This window comes from Rhyacophila brunnea, unplaced genomic scaffold, assembly GCF_057557595.1.
Source record: "Rhyacophila brunnea isolate RB1 unplaced genomic scaffold, BYU_Rbru_1.0 scaffold_4, whole genome shotgun sequence".
NCBI lineage: Eukaryota > Metazoa > Arthropoda > Insecta > Trichoptera > Rhyacophilidae > Rhyacophila > Rhyacophila brunnea.
This window is the reverse complement of record NW_028233068.1, coordinates 6,966,920-6,991,070: the sequence shown is the minus strand read 5'-3', so window position 1 is coordinate 6,991,070 and position 24,151 is coordinate 6,966,920. Positions and strand designations below refer to the sequence as shown.

At 33.3% G+C, this 24,151-nt stretch overlaps 1 protein-coding gene across 2 annotated transcripts in view; it reads right to left on the bottom strand.

Moving 5' to 3' along the window:
• The window catches only part of LOC147066763 (heterogeneous nuclear ribonucleoprotein L-like), a 651,714-nt gene that overhangs the window by 28,149 nt on the left and 599,414 nt on the right, over window positions 1-24,151 (bottom strand). For both annotated transcript variants that reach the window (XM_085954180.1, XM_085954181.1), the window contains exon 6: window positions 1,557-1,646. In XM_085954180.1, coding sequence (XP_085810306.1) covers window positions 1,557-1,646 — 90 coding nt within the window. The remainder of the gene's footprint in view (window positions 1-1,556; window positions 1,647-24,151) is intronic.

Here is a 24,151-nt window from a genome sequence, read left to right as displayed (position 1 = left end):
CTGGCGTTTAATAAATTCAAGAAAATATTATTATGATTCAGAGGAGGGGTGCGTGGGAAGCGAATACTTTGGGATGCGTCAATTGGACCGCTCGCATAGATTTGAAACGGGTAATTGACTTAAATATACAAACTGCACATTTTGAATATTCTTTTAATTATTCTCGTCGGTTGCTAAATTTCAATTTTAATTGACGTTAGAGTATTTTGCCTGTGGTTATTTTGAATTGCATGCATCTTTCAGTATATACATAGTCAGCGTTGCCAACTTAGCGTTTTTCTTGCCAGATCTAACGTTTTTGAATAGGCATCTAGCTTGCAAATATTGCATCTGACGTATGGCGTTAAATCTAGCGTTTTTCTATACCGCAAACAGCTTTAAACTTCTCATAATAGAGGCAGAATATTATACCAGATTTGCATAAAAATTATCATGTTGGACTACTGTACCTTATATAATATTATAAATGTGACATACAAAATGGTGACTAAATTTCTTACCTGCATTAATTTTGAATTATATTTTAATATTCAAATAGATTTAAGTTTTGTACTATTCCATTTGAGTTGTTTTTTGCGACCCGGGTTTCGCCTTTCGGCATCTGCAGGCACTGTGTACACTCACCAAAAGGTAAATAAACACTGACCACGAACTACTAACTCTAACTCATACAACCAATCAATACTCAATCCGAAATTATTTTTCGATCTTTATTTTGTTAAAAGAAGATTAATAATTAAAAAATATTAAAAAAAAACAAAATAGTTTCAAGAGACTTTACGAGTTTAGAGAAAATCTAGAATTTTTCTGCCATCTGGCTTATTTTCTTACCCTATCTGGCATATTTTTTGAATGTACATAGTGTCTGTAGTGAGTGTACAGAATATATATATTGAACAGAAAAGATATACGGAATGTAAGTATGTTGTATATATTATTAACGTGAGAATTTTTAGATTCTGACATAAAGCCGTTATAAAAAAAACGCTAAAAAAATGTAACAATAATACAACAAAGTGTCTTTTTTGTTTGGCTTGCAAATCCCAGGAATAACATTTTTTTATTTCGAAAAAATTGCAGATTGGATTCTCCGCGAAAAATGATTTTCCAAAACAGAACCATCAATTTAAAGCTGCAAGGCGATCGTCATAATAATCATATCCAGCAAACGCCAAGCCTGCTAGTGCTAGACGGCGTTACAATTTCAGCCCATCTATTCTATATTTACAAGACTGCTATCGGCCGCTATCGGCGGTTATTGAGGGTAGTTTATCATATGTGTGTATTGGAGTATTATAATTGTTAAAATTAATTAGATGTCTAAACAGTCAAAACTGCCTATCTCGCTCTAAAATTTAGCACATCTAAGAGAGGTGCTGTTAAAACATTACACTTATTGTAAAAATTACAACAAACTTAATGTAAAACTTATAACACTTCGATACAAAAATAAGAAAAACTACCCTTTTAGCGGCCGATAGCAGTCTTGTACATATAATAAATGCGCAGGTGTAATTAATTATACAACTAATACAGATATTTAGCGGGGTACTCACTGTAAGGCTGTGGTCGTCCCCCGCTGAACTGGGGCGACTGCAACAGAGGTGCAGACCTCTGCTGATGCTGGGGCGATGACTCTTCTTCAACTAGAAAATGTCAAATCGACAAAGCGTTGTAGAAAATACTTTGATCCGCGTGCTGAGTATTCACAGGTAGATACGGAATTTTATTTAAAGAGAATAATTATTTATACAAAATTATTAACGTCAATCTTATCACGGAGTGGAGGACCGTGATGTGAGTTTTAAAAAGTTGCGTTCATCGGTTACTTATCATTGTAAGTAATTGTGATTTAGGTGGACGACAAAAATAATATTGTTGGTGATTTATAAAGCTATATCGATTCACAGACCGGACAATTAATATGACCGAATTTGACTTATTCCGAAATGGTACGACCAGTGCAGCTTGCTGGCTTGTGGCGTTTTTACTAGCGTTTTTTGATGCCTACGACAACTTTAAATGTGTTAAAAAAACGCTCGATATTTAGTTTATTTATTTTATTATGCGCATCGAATTTCTGACCATCAGATAGGTCGATAACTATTTTAGTGAGAAATAAAACACGATGAAACAATTCTTGTATATTACTCCGAATTTCCGCGTATATAAAATAATAATTAAACAATAATTATTCATCTAAAAGGTATGTTCTTTAATCCTCTATGTCAGACAGACTAACAAGAAAGAAGCTCTCGTCTTCAAACATAAAACGAAACTTGAATGCCGTTGACACAATATAGTTAAGAATATGTTGTTAATTTTGAAATATATTGCTGTTGAAATATTGTGTGGTTTTTACACGTATCGACAATTTTTTCGATTTTTAACTATTTTTTTCGATATGCGAAAGCAAAGGTATTGACTACGTTCTTGGTAGAATAAGTAAATTTACTTGCAATATTATTTTCACAAAATCTAGCGTTTTTTTATGCCAAATAGCTTTTTTTCATACCCCGTCTGGCATGTTTTTGTCAACCACAGTTGGCAACACTGGATACGACAGATTATTTCTTCGTTGTCTTAGCATAAAATTAAATTCTAATAATAATTTTCAAATGTGTTGTTTCATTATGGTTTCGACGGTAAAGACAAGTTATATGTAAGTATACCTATTATTACATTGTTTTGCAATGTGTAAATACGTAGGCCGCAACTGTGTATGTAAAATTTATGGCGAATTGCGACAACAATCAAATACAAAAAATAACATAATATTCATTCTCGATTAAAACATTGACGAAAACAACCCACATATTAAGACTAATCAGTACAAAAACCTCACTTACCTCGAGGATTTTGTAGATCTTGGATACAAGACACAATGCAACCACTTAATGTTTATAATATGGATGAAAAGGGAAGTGTAACATGTAATATTAAAAAAATCTCCAATAAAAAGACTTATCCTTTCGCAGATTTAATGGTGATCCTTTCTTTCATCGTACGGCGGGTCTGTCGTGTCGTGAGTGGTCTGTGTGTCATGAAGCGAACAAATACACACCTGGAACTCACCTGCAGCGATTGCTTGGCCTCCTCCGCCTCCTCAACCGCCGGCGATTGTGCATCACCATTGGAGATGGCATGGCGCCGGAGGAATCGGCGGTCGTTTTAAGATCATATGGCGCCCCCCTTCTCTCGCTCTCATATTCGCCGCAATGGCGGGACGCCTGCACATACAAAGACAAACACACTCTGATTGAATCGCGATACTTTCCAGCCACCATTTTGACAAAACCCAACAACCACGTCCGGCGGCTCACAATCCGGCCACTTTGCTTTATCAAAGTGAGAATTTTGACGGTCAAGCGAATTTTCCCCGGCAAGTTACTGGCTTATTCATAAAACGTTGCACTCACAACAGCTGATCCACTAGGACTTTTTTCGAGTCATATTCAGTTTTCAAAGCCGACAAATCTTAATGTGCGATGAATTCTAACAGTCAGTTAGAAATTACTTAAATATGTAGTCATTGAAAAAGCTTATGTACATTTTAGCCGCGGTAAGAAGCACTTATAACTCGCCGGGGTTATTCAATGTATCTTCCTAATAATATAGTGCAAGAATCCTATACTTTCAATTATTTTTCCAATACAAGATCAGCAGCAGTAAGAAAACCAAGGCATCATATCATATAAACTACCCACGAGTCATCAACACTCAATACAGAACCAATCAAATATATAAATATATATATTTTATATATAAAGAGAGCTACTATTAATTTGCTTCAGCAGTCCAAAATTTTAATATTAACACAGAAGTCGTGTCGTGTTGTGCAAGTAATAATGTGTTGAAAATCGTTTCGACTGCGATTCATTATCATTTTTCTTTCGTGTGGTATTTGTTCTCCTCTGGGTATAGAAAGCTCTTAGTTGTAAGCAATTATTGTTGTTATTTTGTTCTGTGTGTCGGTTTTCAATGCTTGCATTTTGTTAGTATGATGACCTGAACCGGGCGGTTGATCATTTTGAAATTAGGTTCTCCGGTGTGTTCGCATACATTTTTGTATAATAATATATTGACCGTTCGGCTTGGTCATCTGTTTGTCTGAATGTTGTACGCATGATTTTGGATTAATACTTTGCCACTGGCTGAAAAACTCCATGCAATATTATTGCTTTGCATTTTGATAGTTACTGGTTTTGTTATATATGTCAGAAATTGCGAAGCATTTTGCGTGGTGCGCTGTCGGTTTACGAATCATTCTTTTCAAGTAAGTGATGCACAAACGAATGCTGTTATATTTTCAAACAAGTGATCTTTTGATTGGTTGGCATTATAATAATTTTGTCGTGTTGTGTATGTGATGTTTAAATAATACTCTTCAGAGTAACTACATTTTAGTTGAATTGTACTTTGAGACTCTTTGGTCTATTTTGCTCTTGTGACGTTTTTCACTGACGAATGTCTTGTAATCGCTACATGTTTCTGCTTTAACTAATTTCAGTAAATATAAAACATCTACATCGATTCTTCGTAAATATACGATTCAATTATATAAACGAGAGTGTGTTTGTCTTTGATTTATATATTTTATATGTGCTTGAAGAAATATATATTATTGAGATTATAGAGCGAGAGATATAGAGAGGAGGCGGTATATGAGAGAGTTATAAGGTTAATTAAAATAATACAATACAACAATAAGTTAGGTACGAAGTTTTGAAAATCATTTAGAGCAGTGTTTCTCAATCTTTGGCAATGTCTCATAGCAAACAATAAAATTATATATTGACGCTCAGTCAATCATTTGTTTTCCATTGTCAGTGCTAAACAACAAACAACAATATTTTAGTAAAGCAATTAATAACTGACAAACGGAAAATAGTTTCACGAACTCACAAACTGACGAATATTATGACCGACTCAGTGACAAAAATAAGCTTGCTATAAGTTTGAGATACACTGTCGTAAGAGTAATAATAATATATAATGTAAGTTCATACAACTCTTGACTTCAGAGACGTTGGATTTAGCATTATTTTTTCAATATTGTAAAACGAAAGATATAGTAGATCATATAATATATTTATATAACATAGACAAAGATTAGCGATAAAATTATTTTCCATAATTTCCATTATGTAAAATGAAATTATACCAAGTGAATGTTTACTCAATTAATGAAATAAAATTCTTCTCTGAAATAATTTTTAACCGATTATATATATTAAATATCTAATAAAAGCTTTTATTAAGATTTTTCTTGACAACATGATAAGAGTTAAATGTATGTATAGTAGCTAAGAAACTCAACAGTTTCATATATGTATAGAGTTTTAAAATTTGACGGTCAATGTAAAGACAAATAAATAGTTACTCAGTCAATTCGAGTTGTATGAAATAATTACATAGAACACACATGAGAAATCATCACAAGGTACGTACCCGAGCCCAGACAGTTTGTAGATGGTGGTGATGATGATGTTGTTGTAGTAGTAGTGGTGGTGTATTGTTTCCGCGTAAAAGCGAAATGACATCAACCGGGTGTTCAAGCAGCGATGAGTAATAATTATTACTATAGGTTAATACGAATATACTAGGTGGCGCCCAATGCGTGGGGCCGATTGTTTATTCAAATAAAAAAATGTTACCAAATCTTTATGGCTGATAGTGTGAATGTATAGCTAAGTACAATATATATAATATATATCAATTTGGACGTGAGTGTTCAGAAAATGAATGAATTATATAAAATTTGTTTAGAAAGCTAGTACTAATGGTCTACTGAAGCCTACATAGGTAGATAATATGAACTACTTAATAATAGCAATCAATACCACAATACACGTACCCATAGAATATGAATTATATTATACGATTGTACTAAACCAGTGAGTACACATTGATACTGATGAACAGATTGATATAATACGCTACATCTGATCTTGGTATGTATGTACAAATTATATATATATATATATATATACAAAATACAAATAATTAGACTCCAGGTTAATGTTACATAAGTTTTTGATAATACATACGTAAATAAATATAAAACACAACGAAAATAAAAAAAAAACTTAATAATTAAGCTTTAACAACAAAGCGCATGCATTTTGATTACAATAATATATTATGTCAACTATGAAAATTATTTTTTAATTAATAATATGGCCATTTCGCATTTCAAATCATTAGATAGGAATTACAATAATATATACTTATTAAATAATATTATAGTCATTTCGCATTTTAAATCATTAGGAAGGTAAGCACGTCGAATTTTAAATTATAAAGGTCAACTCAATTTGTATCGTCTTTCTATACATTCAATAGAATTCAAAGAAATGTCAGGGAGTTGAGATTTTACATATTTTATATCTACAATTTTAATAAGCATAAGTCGACGGGCGAAAAACGTCAATTTTAAAAATTGGCAGTCACCAAACTTCTAATGTCTGATAAGAATATGAACGAAAAAACAAAGGGCTTTGTTGCCACAGCGACAGCTGTTACGTGAAATAAATTCAATGAAATAAGTTTACTTTCGCTCCCATAACAAGCGTTGAAAGGGAAAATATAGAATAATAAAAGAGAAATATGACGGAAATGTAAAACAGAAGAATTTCCGAGATGAGGTAATCAAATAAGACAAAACATGAATTGCAAACGAGCGGCATTCGAGACCAACTGACACATAGGGGCCCATCCATGGACTGAAACCGTATGCGGTTTAGATCCGTGTGCCATACTAAACTTATGATTTTTGTCCATGAAAATATATTTTCACTAAATTTGTAAGTGTAAGTGTATGGTATAAACGGATACGATCAGATGCTTATAATATACTTTGTGAAAATATATTTCCATGAACAGAAAAGATAAGCTTTAGTATGGCACACGGTTCGAAACCGCATACGGTTTCAGTCCATGGATGGCCTATTAATTGAAACCGAACTTGTGTTTATTATTGTTAAATGTTTTTGTATACCACCTACCAACAATAAGGACGTATTTTTATGAATTATTGGAAAGTAACGTATTTACTTTGAAAATATACCCTTAATTATCAAATGTGAGAGAAACACAAGTCTTAATAATTTAAGAGCGTACAGTGAAACGGCAAATAATCTTCAACAGTAGGTGCGACGAAATTTCTCATTAATTGCCAATCGGAGACAGACAGTCGAGGTGTCCGCACGTCAATTTGTTTTGTCATGGCGTCGGATGAGAATATTCTTAAATCGTGTAAAGATCGCTAAAAAAAACCTTGCGTATGTACTTTAAAAAGAAAACAAGTCAATGAATATACTACTTATTATTATTAGTAAAACATAACATTAAATGGACGAATGTTGGATTTTCATGACAAATAATATTTCGTTCGGCACGCGTCATTTGCACAATCCGCGCATCGCCTAGTCACGATCTTTTTAGACCATGCCTCAACTGAAGTATAGCCTTAACACATAGGTAACTAAGGAACGTAAGTATTTATTATATTATTAAAAAGAGATTATGTCAAATACCTGGGTAAGAAAACACGGCATATTAAAAAAACATACGAAAAGGGATGTTACTTGATATTGTGAATTTTTAGGGTAAGCCACTTTCTATGTAGTTAAATATGAAATAAAACAGATATAGTGTAAAATATTTTGCCAATAATCACGAGGGAGAAAACTACCGAGAGATTACACCACCTCTGCTGTAGCTGAAAGATAAAGAAGCGACCCCCCCTGAACTCCAGTGAGCCTGTCGCACGCTCTTTTATGAATATAAATAACCCCCCCTTGATATTATATCACAAAAGCACAAGTGGAAGATGACGAGAGAAATCAGAGAGAAAAAGTGAAACGCAAGTAGAAACCTGACGTGGTTTTCGTTAGCGATGACGGCTCAGACATTTTTTTAGTAATGCGATGCGATGAGATACCTACAATGATACAAAAGGAGGTATTATTGCTTTTTTTGCTTTTAATGCTACTTTTGACTTGATAAAGCCGTATTTTTATATATACCTATTTTATTCTTAAAATATACTTACTTAATTTACTTGTGACTGCGCGTACAATGACTAGACCGGCATTATTTAAATAGTTCTTTCCTTAATGGGTAACCCACGCGATTGGTAAAAGAGGAATTTTAAAGAAAACAAAAATACATAATACTCAATACACAAATCATCATCACGGGCTATAACAGTGCTCCTAAACCTGTTTACACCTGCGGGCCGGTAAAAATGTTAGAAATATTTCGCGGATTTAATTGAAATAATCAGAAACCCATCAGTCAATGATTATAGAAATTTTGAGAAAATAATAATATTTTTTTTAATAGAGCGAGATCTGCCTGCTGCATCTTTGCTAGAATAATGTATAGCCATGCCGTGGCCTCAGTGTTGTATCTTAGAGATGAAGCGCAGCATTTCCATCCAACTGATTTGGTCTGTTTCATTTTTATGACTGACAAAACCAAAAAAAGTCTTCTCACATGAATAGGTAGCTGGTAGGTAGTCAAAAATGCCGACAATAATTTGAAAACTTTATAGGTTAGAGATGGATATTCTAATTCAGTGATATCCAAAACTGAGAGACACTTTGTATTCTGAACATCAGAATGACATCAGAAAACAACAAGATGTCATTTATCTCGAATATTAAGTGCGCATGACGTGCGTCCTCCATGAAAGGATTATTAAGCCACAAATTGCATTTTGCGAGGAGCCCTGTTTTCATGCTAATAGTGACGCCCTTAATTTTTGACTTACTATATTCACAATGACTTTCCCCGGTTAATGACAGCTACAATTAAAAATTACTTTATAAAAGTGAAAACATTTCTATATTATCTTCCTTTTGTAGTAGTTTCTTGTTTCCGAAAGATGCAAATTCTATCTTACTATGGCAATACATGGAGGAAAAAAAATATTTTCGGACCAGCACAAAACTTACTAGGGACGGCACCGGTCCGCGAACCGACGATTAGTAACAATGGACTAAACAATATGTCCACGGTGCGACGGTGTAGCACCAGAATGCTCGTCTCATAAACCATGGGGATGGGTTCGAATACAATATCTGGCAGAAACCACACTTATTTTCAAAACTTGAAAATTAGGAATGGCATATTATTGGCGGAACTGTCGTAACGGTATAATTAAGATCAATATATTAATTTAATGAGGACGACCGACACACACCAAACAATCGTTAGATGAGTAAATAAACAATTTGCTTAGGCAAATTGTATCGCAGAAGGCAGGTAGAGTGAACGAGATTGCGCAATTTAATCCCGATATGACCCGTCGTTAGCAACGGGCCGTTACAATCCGTTAGTTAGTTGGGTCGTTACACCATATTTACGATTCGACCTTTCTGTGAGAGCTGGGACAAATAACCATTGGCTAGAAAGTCTATGGAAAATTTAACGGGCGATCAAAACAAAAATATTAATATTCCATGGGTAGGGTAAGTACTATAATACCTGTGTAAATGTAATAGCTACATTTTGATTAAAGATAACGCTTCTAGATTGAACATACATGACCCAGACCCGATGCTTTTGCTTTTTTTGTCACTTGCTTAGGTGAGAGTTGCCATGGAAGATCCATTTTTAAGAAATTAAAAAAAATATGATGAAAATTAAGGAAAAACAAAATAGCTACAATGAAGAAATCTTCATTATTATCTTTTAACATTATAAAATCAATAAACGGAGAAATTTCGATCCGAGTATATTAATTTGTAAGTGAAATAAATTGGACGTCAGCTCATTCATAAACATGGGGTATTGAAAGAGTCAGTTCTCTTTCAACAAACTAAATTTGAGGAATACTTAGAAATATTGAATATTAACAAAATAACACGTGTTTTATTCTTATTACGATAGTTAACGAGATGTCTTCTTGGAATTAATACAAATTGTTACACACACACGGAGATAAAGTCATCAAATCACCGTAACCAACAAACCACCATAATTGGCGCCACTACCAAATAGTGTCAGAGGAAACACGCACGTGGAATCTGTCAACACAGTCAAGCATATCGCGCACATAATTTAAGCATATTATTTATATATCAAGTAGGTACCTATTTCGTTTATTCAAACAAAAGCTAAACGTTACCTGAATTTAGATTAAAATCAAAACGAAGTAATATAATTGCCCTAATTATAAGCTTGATGCATCTGCACGGACATCGACAAGCCACATAAGGGAAGAAAATTTGATGGAATCGTATTGCTCTGCGGCAAGGGGGTCTTTAGATAGAAATAAATTTCAAAATCAAGTCTCCATCGCATTTTAAGTTGTATCATTAAAAAACTTATATTCCAAAAAGAGTCTATCCCATCTCAATGAAAATTATCCGGACCGAGAAGAGCAGCTTTGCTAGTAGTATTTGGCATGATGTGCTATAAGAGCTTATTTTGACGAGAATCTGCCAAACAGACAGATTTGACGGAGAGGTTCATTAGAATAATCTCTGCATTCACGAGACCTCAAACCACTGGATTTGTTATGGTATAAGTACATAAAAGATATGATTTACGGTACAAAATCGGCAAACGTCTAAAAATTGAACGTGGCTAACGCACAAATTCCCAATGAAATGATTCTTGATATTTATTCCATAGTTTCGCGTTGCAAGCAATGTTTGAACTACAGCAGCGATCAGTGTGAAAACCGGTGTAAACAAATAAAATATTAATACCATTATCTATTTGTAATTTTTGAAAATGAGCTAAGTGCACATATCTTAACTAAAACTGACTTCATCATGTTTATTTATTTTTTAGGTCATCGTTATTTTATAAGTGCATGTACGTGTAGTCGTACATAGTACGACTATCCATGTGAAGCAAACCATCGGAAATATGCAAGTAAAATATTCAATTAGCAGCATTTGCATCGTCTTAAGTTTGCGTTGACAGCAGGTCTGTTGCATAATCACAATCCATAATGCAGACGGCGAAACTAGTACACGTGGAAACTACGGCCCCCTGATTCGCCTGATTAGTGTCATGATGTGCACTCTCTCCGTTTGGCGTGGAGCCACTGCACCGTCTCGCTGCATCCAGATGTGCAGTAAGCGCAATGTGCATTATCTCGCGGGATGGTTTACTCGCGCTCAAAGAAACTGCATTCAAAGTGCATCATGCTACAGCATAAGTAGTTATAATTATTATATTCTCCGCTGCAGTGATCGAACATGCAAATTGGAATTGCAGGAAAATAAATAGAACTGTGCATAAAGCAGTCTTAAACGCAATAACCACGTGACGTTTCACTCCTGCAATTAATTATTATCTATTCTAAATCCGAAGGTCGCGTGTTCTAATCGTAGGTCTGTTTACCAATGACGTCTCCGAATTTAGATTCCATGCGTGTAGGTACCTACCTAATAGGCTACAACTAATCCTCGCATTATGTAAACTCGGTTAGGCCTCTTCCTGAGGCGGTCAATATACAGACTATATTGCAAAGTTTCTAAAAAAGATAATAGTATTTGTAGCATTTCAATTACCTTTTCGAGAATGTAAATAAACAAAATATTTGAATATTGAAACTAACAAGCCATCCATAGACTGAAACCGTATGTGGTTTTGAACCGTATGCCATACTAAACTTATGATTTCTGTTCATGGAAATATACTTTCACGAAGTATATTATAAACATCAGATCGTATCCATGTATATTATTTATACCATATGCTTACACTTACAAACTTGAAAGTGAAAATATATTTTCATACGGTTTCAGTCTATGGATGGTCTCTAAGTCGAGAAATGAAGTATAATTTCTAGATACTGAACATCGAAAGGATGTCATTCATTGTGAACAATGTTTGGTTTTAAAAAAACGTCTCCTCTATAAGAATTTGGAAGGACAATAATAAAGCAAAAAAGGTTTTTCTTACACCTTAAACTTGATAAGAAAAAAAAAGTTTAACATTATAATAATATATTGTCCCGGATTAAAAACATAGAATATGGTAAGCTTAATTATAATGCAAAACAATATTACTTATTTCAAATATAATAATTAATAATACATCATATATTTATTTACATGGTCAATTCGTGTTAATGAAAATGCCCGCGTATATTATTTAAATAATGAATTATACCTAGCTATTACATAAAATACGAGTTCATCTTCGTAAAATTATTTATCATAATAAGAAAATGATACTCGTCGTAAAATCGAACAGAAAAAAGCCGCTAGACAAATTAAGACATTTTAAAATGTTTACATTTAAAAGTATGTGATTCACTTAAGCATTACTAATCTTTGGGGAATGAGAGTATACATAGCGATTAGTTCGACAACAGATTGGGAGCATCTTAACGATAATGACCTAATGACTAGAGTCCCGGAAAACCGGCATTTTTAATGAACGAAAATTAATGACTAATGACACACTGATTCTATCTCAGATCATCTTCCAAATACAATCACATCGTAATATAAAGTAACACTGAGAAGATAGGTATATAATATCACGAGCTTACAGATAAATATATCAGTCTATCTATAGTCATATTGCTAATATAATGTTGCAATATCTGTTCGTTAAAGCAACGGTAATAAGTTTGTAAGTTATGGCTCGATACTGCATCGCATTGCAATATTGTGTATATAACATCTTCAAGAACTTTTCAAAGCGATCGGGTTGCTTGATACTGCTCTGTCAACACAAATAACGCAGACGCAAAGCAGTTGCAAATATTATATCCATATATATAGACATTATTGACTGAGATGGCATTTTACTTGTTAGAGTTAGACTAATAATATTATACTGTTGTATTCTATTGCTGACACACATTATAGAGATGTGTGTATAAATATACCTATTTAACCAAGGCCTGAACAAAAATTAAGCATAAGTGCAAGTGAGAAAGCATTAGGCACGCTTATATCTCCGCAATATGCGTTAGACGTTAGAGTAAGATATATTTTCTACAGCTGAATTAAATATTTTTTGTAAACGTCGCCCGCCACTCGCCGGTAAATATTGATTTGAATGCCTACAATCATTTAAAAACTGCGAGCACGTGTTGCTGATTTTTTTTGTTTTAGTGTTAAATATAAAGTTAGTGGTAATTATTTTTAGTTAATTTAGTAGAAAATATGTTTAACTATGTTGTGTTTAAATTTGGTAGCCGCACTGAGAAGCAACATGATGGTGTGGTACCTATAACGTTTCATAGGTAAGTTAATAATAATAAAATTGAGGTTATACGCAAGAAACACGGCTTCATTTTGCCACTATCTTTATATTCAACTATAATACCCAGCAAGCTAAAAGGGTTTGAAAAAATGCAGAGTTCGTGAAAAGTAAAAATACATGAATGTGACAATATAGTGTCCTAACCGCCCCGCCGGTCCGCAGAATTTTTCAACTGGTTCGCAAACAGTCCCCCCATTTAAAAATGCATGGGTATTATGCCAAAAATTCTAAGCAAATCCACATTCAAAAAAAGTAATCCGTTTATGAAGGACGCCAATCCATGCGCAATTAATACTCAAGAATAAAAAAAACCTAATCGTGTTGTCTTTTGATGCCACATTGGTATCCAGACATAAAATACGACAATGTTAATAATTACAAAAATACGTTAAATTATCTTCCATACTTTCGAGTACCTATTCATGTGAAAAGACTTTCCGGCCATGTCAGCAATAGCAACGAAACAGAAACCGAATGGATGTCAATTCGTCTCTTCAAAACAATACTTAAGCCGTGGTTATTAAGGCCATGCATTAGTTGAGGCACGGTCTAAAAAGATCGTTGCTAGGCGATGCGCGGGTGCAAATGACGCTTGACAAACGAAATATTATTTGTCATATAAATCCAACATACGTCCATTTTATGTTCTGTTTATTGTTCTATTAGTAACAATAATAATATATTCATTGACATGTTTTCTTTTTAAAGTAAATGGGTAACGTTTTTAGTCATCTTTACACGATTTTAGAATTAATTGACCCGTCGCCAACACGCAGCAAAGTGACGTGCTTCTGGCTCGACATTCTCTCATTGAATGGCAGCGAGTCCAAAATTTCGTCGCGCGTACAGTTGAAAATTATTTGGCGTTTCACTGATGCGTCACCTTAACTATTCCAGCATAGACGCAGCAGCAGATTTCTCACTATCTTTTAATACTTACTAAATAGGTACAGTAAAAACGAAACAATGATGCGGTTCGTCGATTGTATGCGTACGTATATGTACGAATATGCGGTCATCGGCTGCCAGGTATTTATTACGACTCCCCATACGCACGCACACTATCGACCAACCGCATTGATTCGTTTTTAATGTACATATTACTTTCTAAAATTTACAGAAGTTCTATTATTAACAATTTATTTGCTGATCGGTTTCTGATTATTTTAATTAAGTAACAATAGAATTTTCATGGTATTTTTCTGTATTCGCAATCAAACTGTAATACTTATGTCTTATGTCTGTTAAAACATAAGATTAAAAAACTAATAAACAAGTAATGATAAATTTGTGGTAGTGGTCCCCGAAATATTTTTCATATTTTGCCGGTCTGCATCTGTAAATAGGTTGAGAGCCTCTGAATTCCAACGTGTTCCAAGCTGGTTACAATAATTTATAAAATAATTCGTACGTCACAATATTTATTGAAGTAGTTATTATTAACAATCGAATTGTGCCCAACGTGTGGTTTTGATATTTAAAATAAAATGCTTATTTTCAAGTATTTGCAGGTTTATAAAAAATCCTTTGAGACAATTTGCTCAATTCAAATTCTGAATAGCAATTCACATGAGTGACTTTACACGATACATAAATCAAGATACCTATTTGCTTTTGAAAAGTAAAATACGGCAACAGGTTCATCAATATAATACAATATTATGATGTAACGAATTCCAAACCGTAATATTAAATTTCCACCCCTATTTGCCGAGACAGTTTCAAAGGCTTGTAAATGCCTGCTGAATAGAAACTTTAACGTTTCCACAAATGTTGTCGGTAGTTGGAATAAAGATTCACTATATAACTTTAGATGGTGTAATTTTAACATTCGTGAGTGAACGCAGAACCATTTATTAGTCGTGTATGAATTCAATCAGCAATATGGAGGGTAAGAAATCATATCCATATAGATCTGGCTATATATAAAAAATCGGCTAGTAAAAATACACAATCGTTGAGATATTGTATAAAAAATATCAATATGACACGGAAGTGCTTTGAAAATTTGAAAAAAGCGAGCTTTAACAATGTAAAATTGAAAGAACAGGCTAATATCAAATCATGAAGTCTTTTCTTTAGTTTACAAAACTAATACATTGATTTAGAGAATAATATAATAGACCAACATATTTCTAAATAACCTTTTTGTATCGAAAGAGAATTATTAAAATTTAACTAAAAACTCTGGATATTCGTTGGTTCAATACTGCCGCAACTTCTTACGAAAATAAGAACAAAGAGGTTATTAGGAAAGATATCAAATTACACAAAGAGACATCCAAAGATACAATTAGATGTTATTATATACTGATGATATCGATTCCTTTAGCTATCCTAATTGTTATAGAGTATATAAGAATACAAATGCTGATTCAAAATGAAATCAGTCCGGTAGTGGTGCATAATTTAAAATAGGTACCACTCTATCTTACACGTAATCGATAATTACATTGGATCCAAGATAATTAATAAATAAATATAAAATATATAAATACATATATGACATATAAAAACCCATGTAAAAGTATTTAATAAATTGCGTTCCAACAACATGCTTTCAAAGTGTGATATTAAGATCGGTATCGGAAAGAGTAAAATAAATAATTTTAACAACAAAACAAAATAATCTAATGTAAACATGTCTAACTTCAAGTAGGGTGTGATCTACTATCATATACCAAAACTATCAGTGATCTACGACTTTCTTCATTTGACAAACGTTTTACATTTAGCTGAGAACACTGAAGCCGTAATACATAAAAAAATATTCAATTTCTTATTCGTTGTGAAATGAAAAGTGTTGAGCATTCATTGTACCTACTCTTCGTCAAATTATTATGCTACTGGGCAAAGAACACACTGTGCGACGATAATACAAACTTCACCTCAGTTTAAAGCGCAGGGATTCACATTTTATTTTTGTCACACTCCTGCGACTTTCGGGGAAATAAAACTAGGAATGATTAATATGTCTACTTCAAAATCTCAAAAAATCATTACATTACAACCACGGCACAATGTATAATATGTATCAGTGGCGAAGGGTGACTTTTGGAAAGAGGTAAGCTGTGGAGATCAGAGAAAAAGAGCACACTTGTCAGATAACTTACGGGAAATAAGAAGACAATACTTACGATATTACTACTGATGAATAGGTGCACACTAATGACAACGACACACTGGGCATAGGTTTCACCGCTGAATTTGTCAAATTATTTAAATCACTTATGGCAGTAGAATTCCACGCATACTTTCTTTACCAAACAATACGCATCGCCAACAAAAAAGTTTGTTTAATGTATAACTGCCAGTTAAAAACAAATATTTATCATATAAATTGTTGTGAAAATGTCTAATATAAGTTTTTTTGCTGTATTCAAATCTAAATGAACCCTTGGAAGGTCAAGCTTTGATAATTTTTAAATGCAATCGTTCGCACATTTTCTACCGGGACACTACACAATTTAATAAATACTTATATATTTAAAGCACTGGCGAATGATTTCGGTACAATATGAGATAATTTATCCACATTCAAAACACAGTAACACAATGAATTTTGTATTATAAAATAAACCTTTATCACCGCTTTGAAATGTCAAAATGACATAAACTGTGAATAGCATGCTATGTTTGTCTATGACTGAAGTAACCTAAATAATAATCGCGAATTAATACAATATTTATTTTTAATAACAATTTATAAATTATATGTGATCGAACACAATAGTTATTATTTTTTTTAATCATCCTTATTATTTATTATTTGCTTTTAAAGATAAGCATAGACAATAAACAAATCAACATTTCGAATAAGCTTGTCTGTTTACGCTTCCGAGTCTCGAACAAAAACGCAGACATGCATGAAGTTGGCAACTGAATTGCGGTAGAAAATTCGGCTTGGATTATCGTTGAAATAATTCTAAAAATAGCACTCACGTTGTGACATTCCGTCATTTATTTTTGATTCGAAACTTGACTAAATTAAAAGCTCTACTTATAAATAACGACGATAGATGGCAATCAATATTTTTATTATAATCTACAATGTCCTACAATATAGATATATATTTATATAAATTAAATACTTGAAAATAGAAGGTAAGCTTTAAATAATCGCTTAGTATGGAACCTTCGCCACTGATATGTATCTATAGGTAGAAACGACTAATATTCATGCGATCGATGCGTTGGATATGCCTGGTCTAATATACCTACATATTTAAGAGATTCAGCGATAATTTTATAAAAAAATATTTATGACTAAATATTATTCACCGCATATTACAACAATTACTATTTACGAGACGTCTTGTTTCGTTCGTATAGTAAAACTTATGAAATCGGGCGATTTATGTAGTAATAATTAACAATGCTATGAAACGGGGGACGATCTATATAATGTGAGAAATAGACAACTTGTAAATTTCCGGAAAACAATTGATGAGAGGGCGGGTTAATTAAATATAAGCAATTAGAATTTAAAACACTGTTAATATAATATTTTCATTTATTTCTACGAATTCAAAATTATTAATTATTAAAGCAGGTTTTTTAGCATATTTAGGTAATATGCGGTATTCGGATTTTTCTCAGAAATAATTCTTCGTATATATAGCGAATACCATTTATAGTGTATACTGATATAAAACAATTTAATGTTGATCAACTATGGATACTTTTATGTATAGTTACGTTCTGTAGTAAGTATCTAGTTAGTCCCCTTTTCCAGTGATACTCGTACGTGACGTAAAGCGCAACTAAACAGAGAAGCAAGCGCCTGCAAACGATTTTCCAGAAAGCGTTCGACACAAGATGCAAGTTTTCCGACGTCGGCGTCGCGACGCAACTTGATTTTGCGGTCTAGTTTAGATCGTGCAAAATATCAAGCAAGGCTGTTCTACAAATACGTAATCTATAACTATATTATGTAAATGTAAATCACCAGGTACCTAATTAAAATACATTCCATAAAGTTATTGACAACTAATTTATTTTTTATAATAAATCGGATTAAAACTGAGAATAAAATGCAACGGTTAACACCAATTAAATTAATCCAATAGTGTTATTAACGTTACTTATTCAGGTCAAATAAAAATGTAACCCCAAAATAATGTCACTTTATAATAATCAGCAAAAATCTTACAAATCTGACTACTACTGTATGAAACCTACGGTATCTTAGGAATATATACGTAAAAATTCGGAAAATAACCAGGCAAACTATTACTAGCAAAGGCGAAACTGCACCAAGTCATTGTTCTTTATTAATTCATCAACAAAAAGGTACTATGAATGGTAACAATGTATTAAGGACGAAAAGATAGTAAGGCACACAGAAAAATAATACAATTATTATTGATTGCACTAAAAAATATTCAATAATAGGCGACATAATCTTGTTGGAAGTCTAGAGTTATGTCGCAAAGTTTAAAAACACAACATTGCTACAAACGCCCATCTCATCGTCAACAAGTGTCATGGATCTAATAAAATACAAACTGGTTTTTGTTACAGTTGGAAACCCTTAAGGCGTAGACACACGACGTTGCAGTCGACGCAGGTCTTACTTGAATCCAATTGCATCAGATTAGAATCAACAATTGGGTAAAACAAATCCAACTAGTGCTTATTATAATCGGATGTAATTGGAATCAAATAAGACTGCGTCAACGCACGTCCACTGCAATGCCGTGTGTATGCAGCCTTACTCGTAGTAATTCATTTATTTAGTACTATGTTAACTAATGTTCAACTTCAACCTGAATGTACTTTCGACAAGCTGTGGCTCTAAAGTAAACCTGATAACTATCTTAAAAATCGGGAGCATCAGTTGTTTGTTCTCCTAAGGAGCAGAACTAACCTGCCATTGGTGATGCCAACTGGGAGGGCAATAACTCAACCTAATCGCTTCGGATGAGTACCTATAGGTGGACGTTGTTTTATAAATTCTTAAAATAAGGTTTACTTAGCTCACTCGGTGTAGGTACTTCTTTTTCCTTGTATCTATTTTTTTTTTGTATTTACACTTTTATACTGTTTATTAACTTAATACTGATCTATTTCTGTTTTATATAATACTCTTTTATGTTATGAACGTTTTAAATTAATAACTTGTAAAAAATAAATAAAAGTTTGAAAGAAAAAAAACATGTTCCAGTTGTGGAAAAATAACTATCTCCATTGGCGGACATCGAAATCGTATAGCGTATAGACATCGAAAAGGTTACGGACAAGGGGCGAATTGGAAAAGCATACAGCCCGTTTATAGTTTACATTAGCATTTTCTATTAACAACTATTACGACGGAAAATATAGTATCTATAATAAAAATATTCTAGAAAAGCAACTGTGGAACGTGTCTAAAATTTACACAGTGAATATATTACAAAGAACAAATGATATTGAAAACACTAAAGTTTTCACAAAGTAACAATGCTGAAAGCTATTAAAATCCAGCCATCCAGAGCTTTTATTTTCATTTGACGCGATCAAGCGATACAACAGAGAAACAGCAATATTTTCTTAAGATATTTAAAACGATAAATAAAATAACGGTTGTTATTTTAGATCTTGTTTGACACAATGCCACGGTAGAACCTGACAAAAATAAAATAACAAAATAGCGAAAAGTCTACCGCTACAAGCGACAGACGTCGGTCAATCATTTTAGAAGGTTAATGACAGGTAGTGTGACCATTATTAGGGTCATCTAGCGATCTATTCTGGTGGAAGCATAAAATAAAAATAAAATAATGAGAAAACAATTTCGGAAAATTATTGGGATGAGAAGTTAAAGCAGTCGATGCCCATTGACCTTAATTTGAAAACGATTTGAAAAAATGCCATTTAAAAAGATTTTTTGCCGCACACAACGAAATTAACTGTCAATATTAAATAATGTAGAATTACAAAAGATACGACGGTGAAAACGTATAAAAAGTACCCACGTGTTAGAACGTGTATTTTGTAAAGAAAGGAATGTGTATAGGTTTCTATAATATTTCTTGTTTCACCAAGTCCAACGTGGATCTTGACCGCACCCCGAAAGAGGTTTAATACATCCAAATACGCATTGAAAAACATGAGAGAAAAACACAAAGACATGAAATTGCCAGATGCGGGATCCGATGCTCCGACCCACGGGGTAGGTATTGAAAAGCAAAATACTGCAATTAAGTGGGTGCTACAATACTATAAAATGTAAATTTCATGTTCATTGTAATTCAGTTGCAAGGGAGATGTGTTGAAAACGAATTAGACAAAATATATCCGATAATGAATTCTCTTCAAATGTGCGTAATAATCCAATTTGTCGATACATGCACTCTAGGGAATCCAATCCCGAGCCAAAATTTTGATCCCGGGATTTCGGGGTTACAATCTGACGATCCCGGATTTGGCGTTTCGGTAGTTAATAGGATTTTTTTTTATTTCAAATAGCATTGATAAAATAATAAGTGTAATAATGATAGAAATACAAGGATTTAATGGAGTAAATAATATTGTCATGTAAGTAGATAATAATGTGAAAGTAAAACAGATTTGTTTTTAATTTACGAGGGTGGGTCAATAATTCCTTAGAAAAAAGCATTAAAACAGTTTTTATTTTTGTATTTTTTTTTTATTTCTCAACATAATCTCCTTGGAGCTCAATACACTTGGTTAGACGTTTCTCAATTTTTTTTAAACCGTCAGTAAAATAAGTTTTCGGAAGGTCCTCAAAATAAGCATTTGTCCGATCGATGACTTCTTCATTTGAAAAAAAACGTTGTCCACTTAGCCATTTTTTTAAGTTTGGGAAAAGGAAAAAGTCACTGGGGGCTAAATCTGGCGAATACGGTGGGTGGTCGACCAATTCGAACTTCAATTCTTCAATTTTAGCCATTGATCGTAAACATGTGTGAACACGGGCATTGTCCTGATGAAAGAGGATTTTTTTCCTGTTTAAATGAAGCCGTTTTTCTTCAATTTCGTTTTTTAGCTGGTCCAATAAAGATGCATAATAATCCCCTGTTATTGTTTTTCCTTTTTCCAAATAGTCAACGAAAATAATTCCACGTGCATCCCAAAATACAGTAGCCATAACCTTACCAGCTGATTTTACGGTTTTCGCTTTCTTTGGACATGGTTCGCCTTTCGCAATCCACTGCTTTGACTGTTCTTTCGTCTCGGGAGTATAGTGGTGTATCCATGTTTCATCTACAGTCACAAAGCGACGAAAAAATTCATCCGGATTGCGTTGCATGAGCGACAACAGGGCTTTAGAGGCCACCACCCTATTGCGTTTATTGTCGACTGTGAGCAAACGCGGCACCCATCTTGCAGAAACTTTTTTCATGCCCAATTTGTCATGTAAAATAGAAATGACGCTACCTTTTGAGATCCCTGTAACCTCAATTATCTCACTCAACTTTAATCTTCGGTCACTTAACACCATATCGTGGATTTTATTGATCATTTCTGGTGTAGTCACCTTTACAGGACGTCCTGAGCGTGGTTCATCCTTTGTTGATGTACGACCACGTTTAAATTCATTTAACCAGTTATAAATAGTTGCAAGTGAAGGAGCAGATATGCCGTGAACTAAATCCAACTCATTTTTTATTTCCTTTGCTGTTAACCCTTTTATATTAAAATGTTTAATAACAGCTCTAAACTCAATTTTCTCCATTTTTGTAAACAAGCAAATTTTTTTTTTAAATGTACGAAAATAAAAAACAACAACCCGACCAATCTGATTGAAACTTCGCAGCATACTGAATCGGTAGTGCCGCTGCATGAAAACAAACCGCTTACAATACTAGTCGCGCCACCTGTCGGCTTTTCTAAGGACTTATTGACCCACCCTCGTATCTAAGAAAAGATAACATCCACAAAATTCTGCGAAGAAACAAGTGGCTGCCTGCACGTCCGAGGCACTGGCGGTTAGACGCCGTTCGCGTGCTAGAACGTCAGTGGCGTCTAGCTGGTTAAATGAACGAATTTACTATTTTTCTGATGTTCTCACGATTGCGTATGACAACAAAAAAAGGTTATTTATTATCCGTGAGCATGTGCAGGTACATACATTTCATTAACAATATTTTGTACATATACTAATTGATTGTGATTGATAAAAAAATCAATCCCGAAGGTTTCGGGATTATGTTTACTAATCCCGGGATTCATAGGCATCAAAAATTTTCCGGGATCCCTGGATTATTGTATTAGCTGTCAATTCATGTTGGAAATGCATTGTATTATTAATTTAATTTAATAAAACGCAAACTTTTATAGTCCCTTTTCCACTTTTAATCATTATATCTGGACCGTTTTCGTCCGCCTCGGAGGGATATTTTCAACTAAATAACCTTTATACGACAGGCATTTATCAAAACAAATTCAAAAGATGACACTGCATTGAATTATTAATTTAATTTAATAAAACGGTAATTTTTACAGTACTTATTCCACTTTTATTAATTATATTTGGACCGGTTTTGTCCGCCTCAAAAAGACGTTAAAATGAACGGAAAGTTGAAAATATAACGTAACTAACAGTGACCAAAATAAAAATCTCGATATTTACTGAAAGAATTACTGAGTATGCAATACATACACTATACACTATTCATGTACAAATGTAATCATTCAAAAATTTAGATTTACAAATAACATTTTTTTGTCACAATAGATGCAGATTTTCGTCATACTTCTAGAATATTTACACGTAACATTATTTGAAAATACCGAAGTAATACTGTGATGTGTGAAAACCAAAATATAAATGATGACATCGCATTCCGCGATATTATTGAATGAATTTTTACCCGAATATCTAATAATATAAGAGCAGTAATGCATGTTTACTTTGGCATGAACGGCCAGGGCAGGTAACCAGAGATCCCGGCATGTGGACTATTACACCCATTTCCGGCAGGTCCTGGACACTGTCCAAAGACTGAGGACGATGCATTAACCATTAACGCTGAACGCACGGAGAAGAGAGCTGCCGTATGATTGATGGCGCAACGGACACGTTAGAAGCTGACGACGGAATTATCACTAATAAACGAAATACTTGTACTTTTAGTTAATTGCAAGTGAAATTGGATTCGCCAGAAGTTCGCGGAATAGCTATTGGAAATGTAGAGTAAGCTGACATTTTGGACGCCAAAATAATTAACGTAGTACACAAGCCCGCGCCAAAATTAGATTCAAATGTTATCGAAGAGAACTTCCTGAAATAAAATGGTGTTAAGTAAATTAATTAATTGTGGTAATTAATTATTAAAGCCACGCCTATTTCCCTTGGGATATTAAATACAATTTATCTACATCTAAGTATCACAATGAAATATGAATGAAATATAAACGTGGGTATAATAGAATATTATATTAGTAGTATATTGTATTTGAGTTATTGAGGGTTGAACGAAATATTTAGAATAATAACTGTTTGAATATTATTGGAAAAGCATTAAAATAATATGATTATATCAGTCTATATTCAAAGCTAATAAATACGAAACATGTGAAAACAAAGTTGTTCGAAGCTAAGAGAAATCCTTGTTTATTGAATCGTTAACTAGTAACTACCTATGATTGTCTCATCAGACGCTTAATAAGAAAATACGTATTCAATGTAAAAAGACAAGCTCGTTGTAAATGCGTCATCTGATAGATGAGGATTTTTTGCTGATTGCATCAATGTAGACTAAAAATTGACTACACATAATATGAGGGACGCAGTTTTTTAGGGATTATTCAACAATGAGACATTACTCTAGGAACAGCTGTCGTATGATACACAATAATTATTGGTGAGTGGTCAATCGTGAGTTTCGGAGATTACACCATTCTTCTATATTGCTTTATGCATGTTGTAAATAAGATCAACGAATATTCTATATAT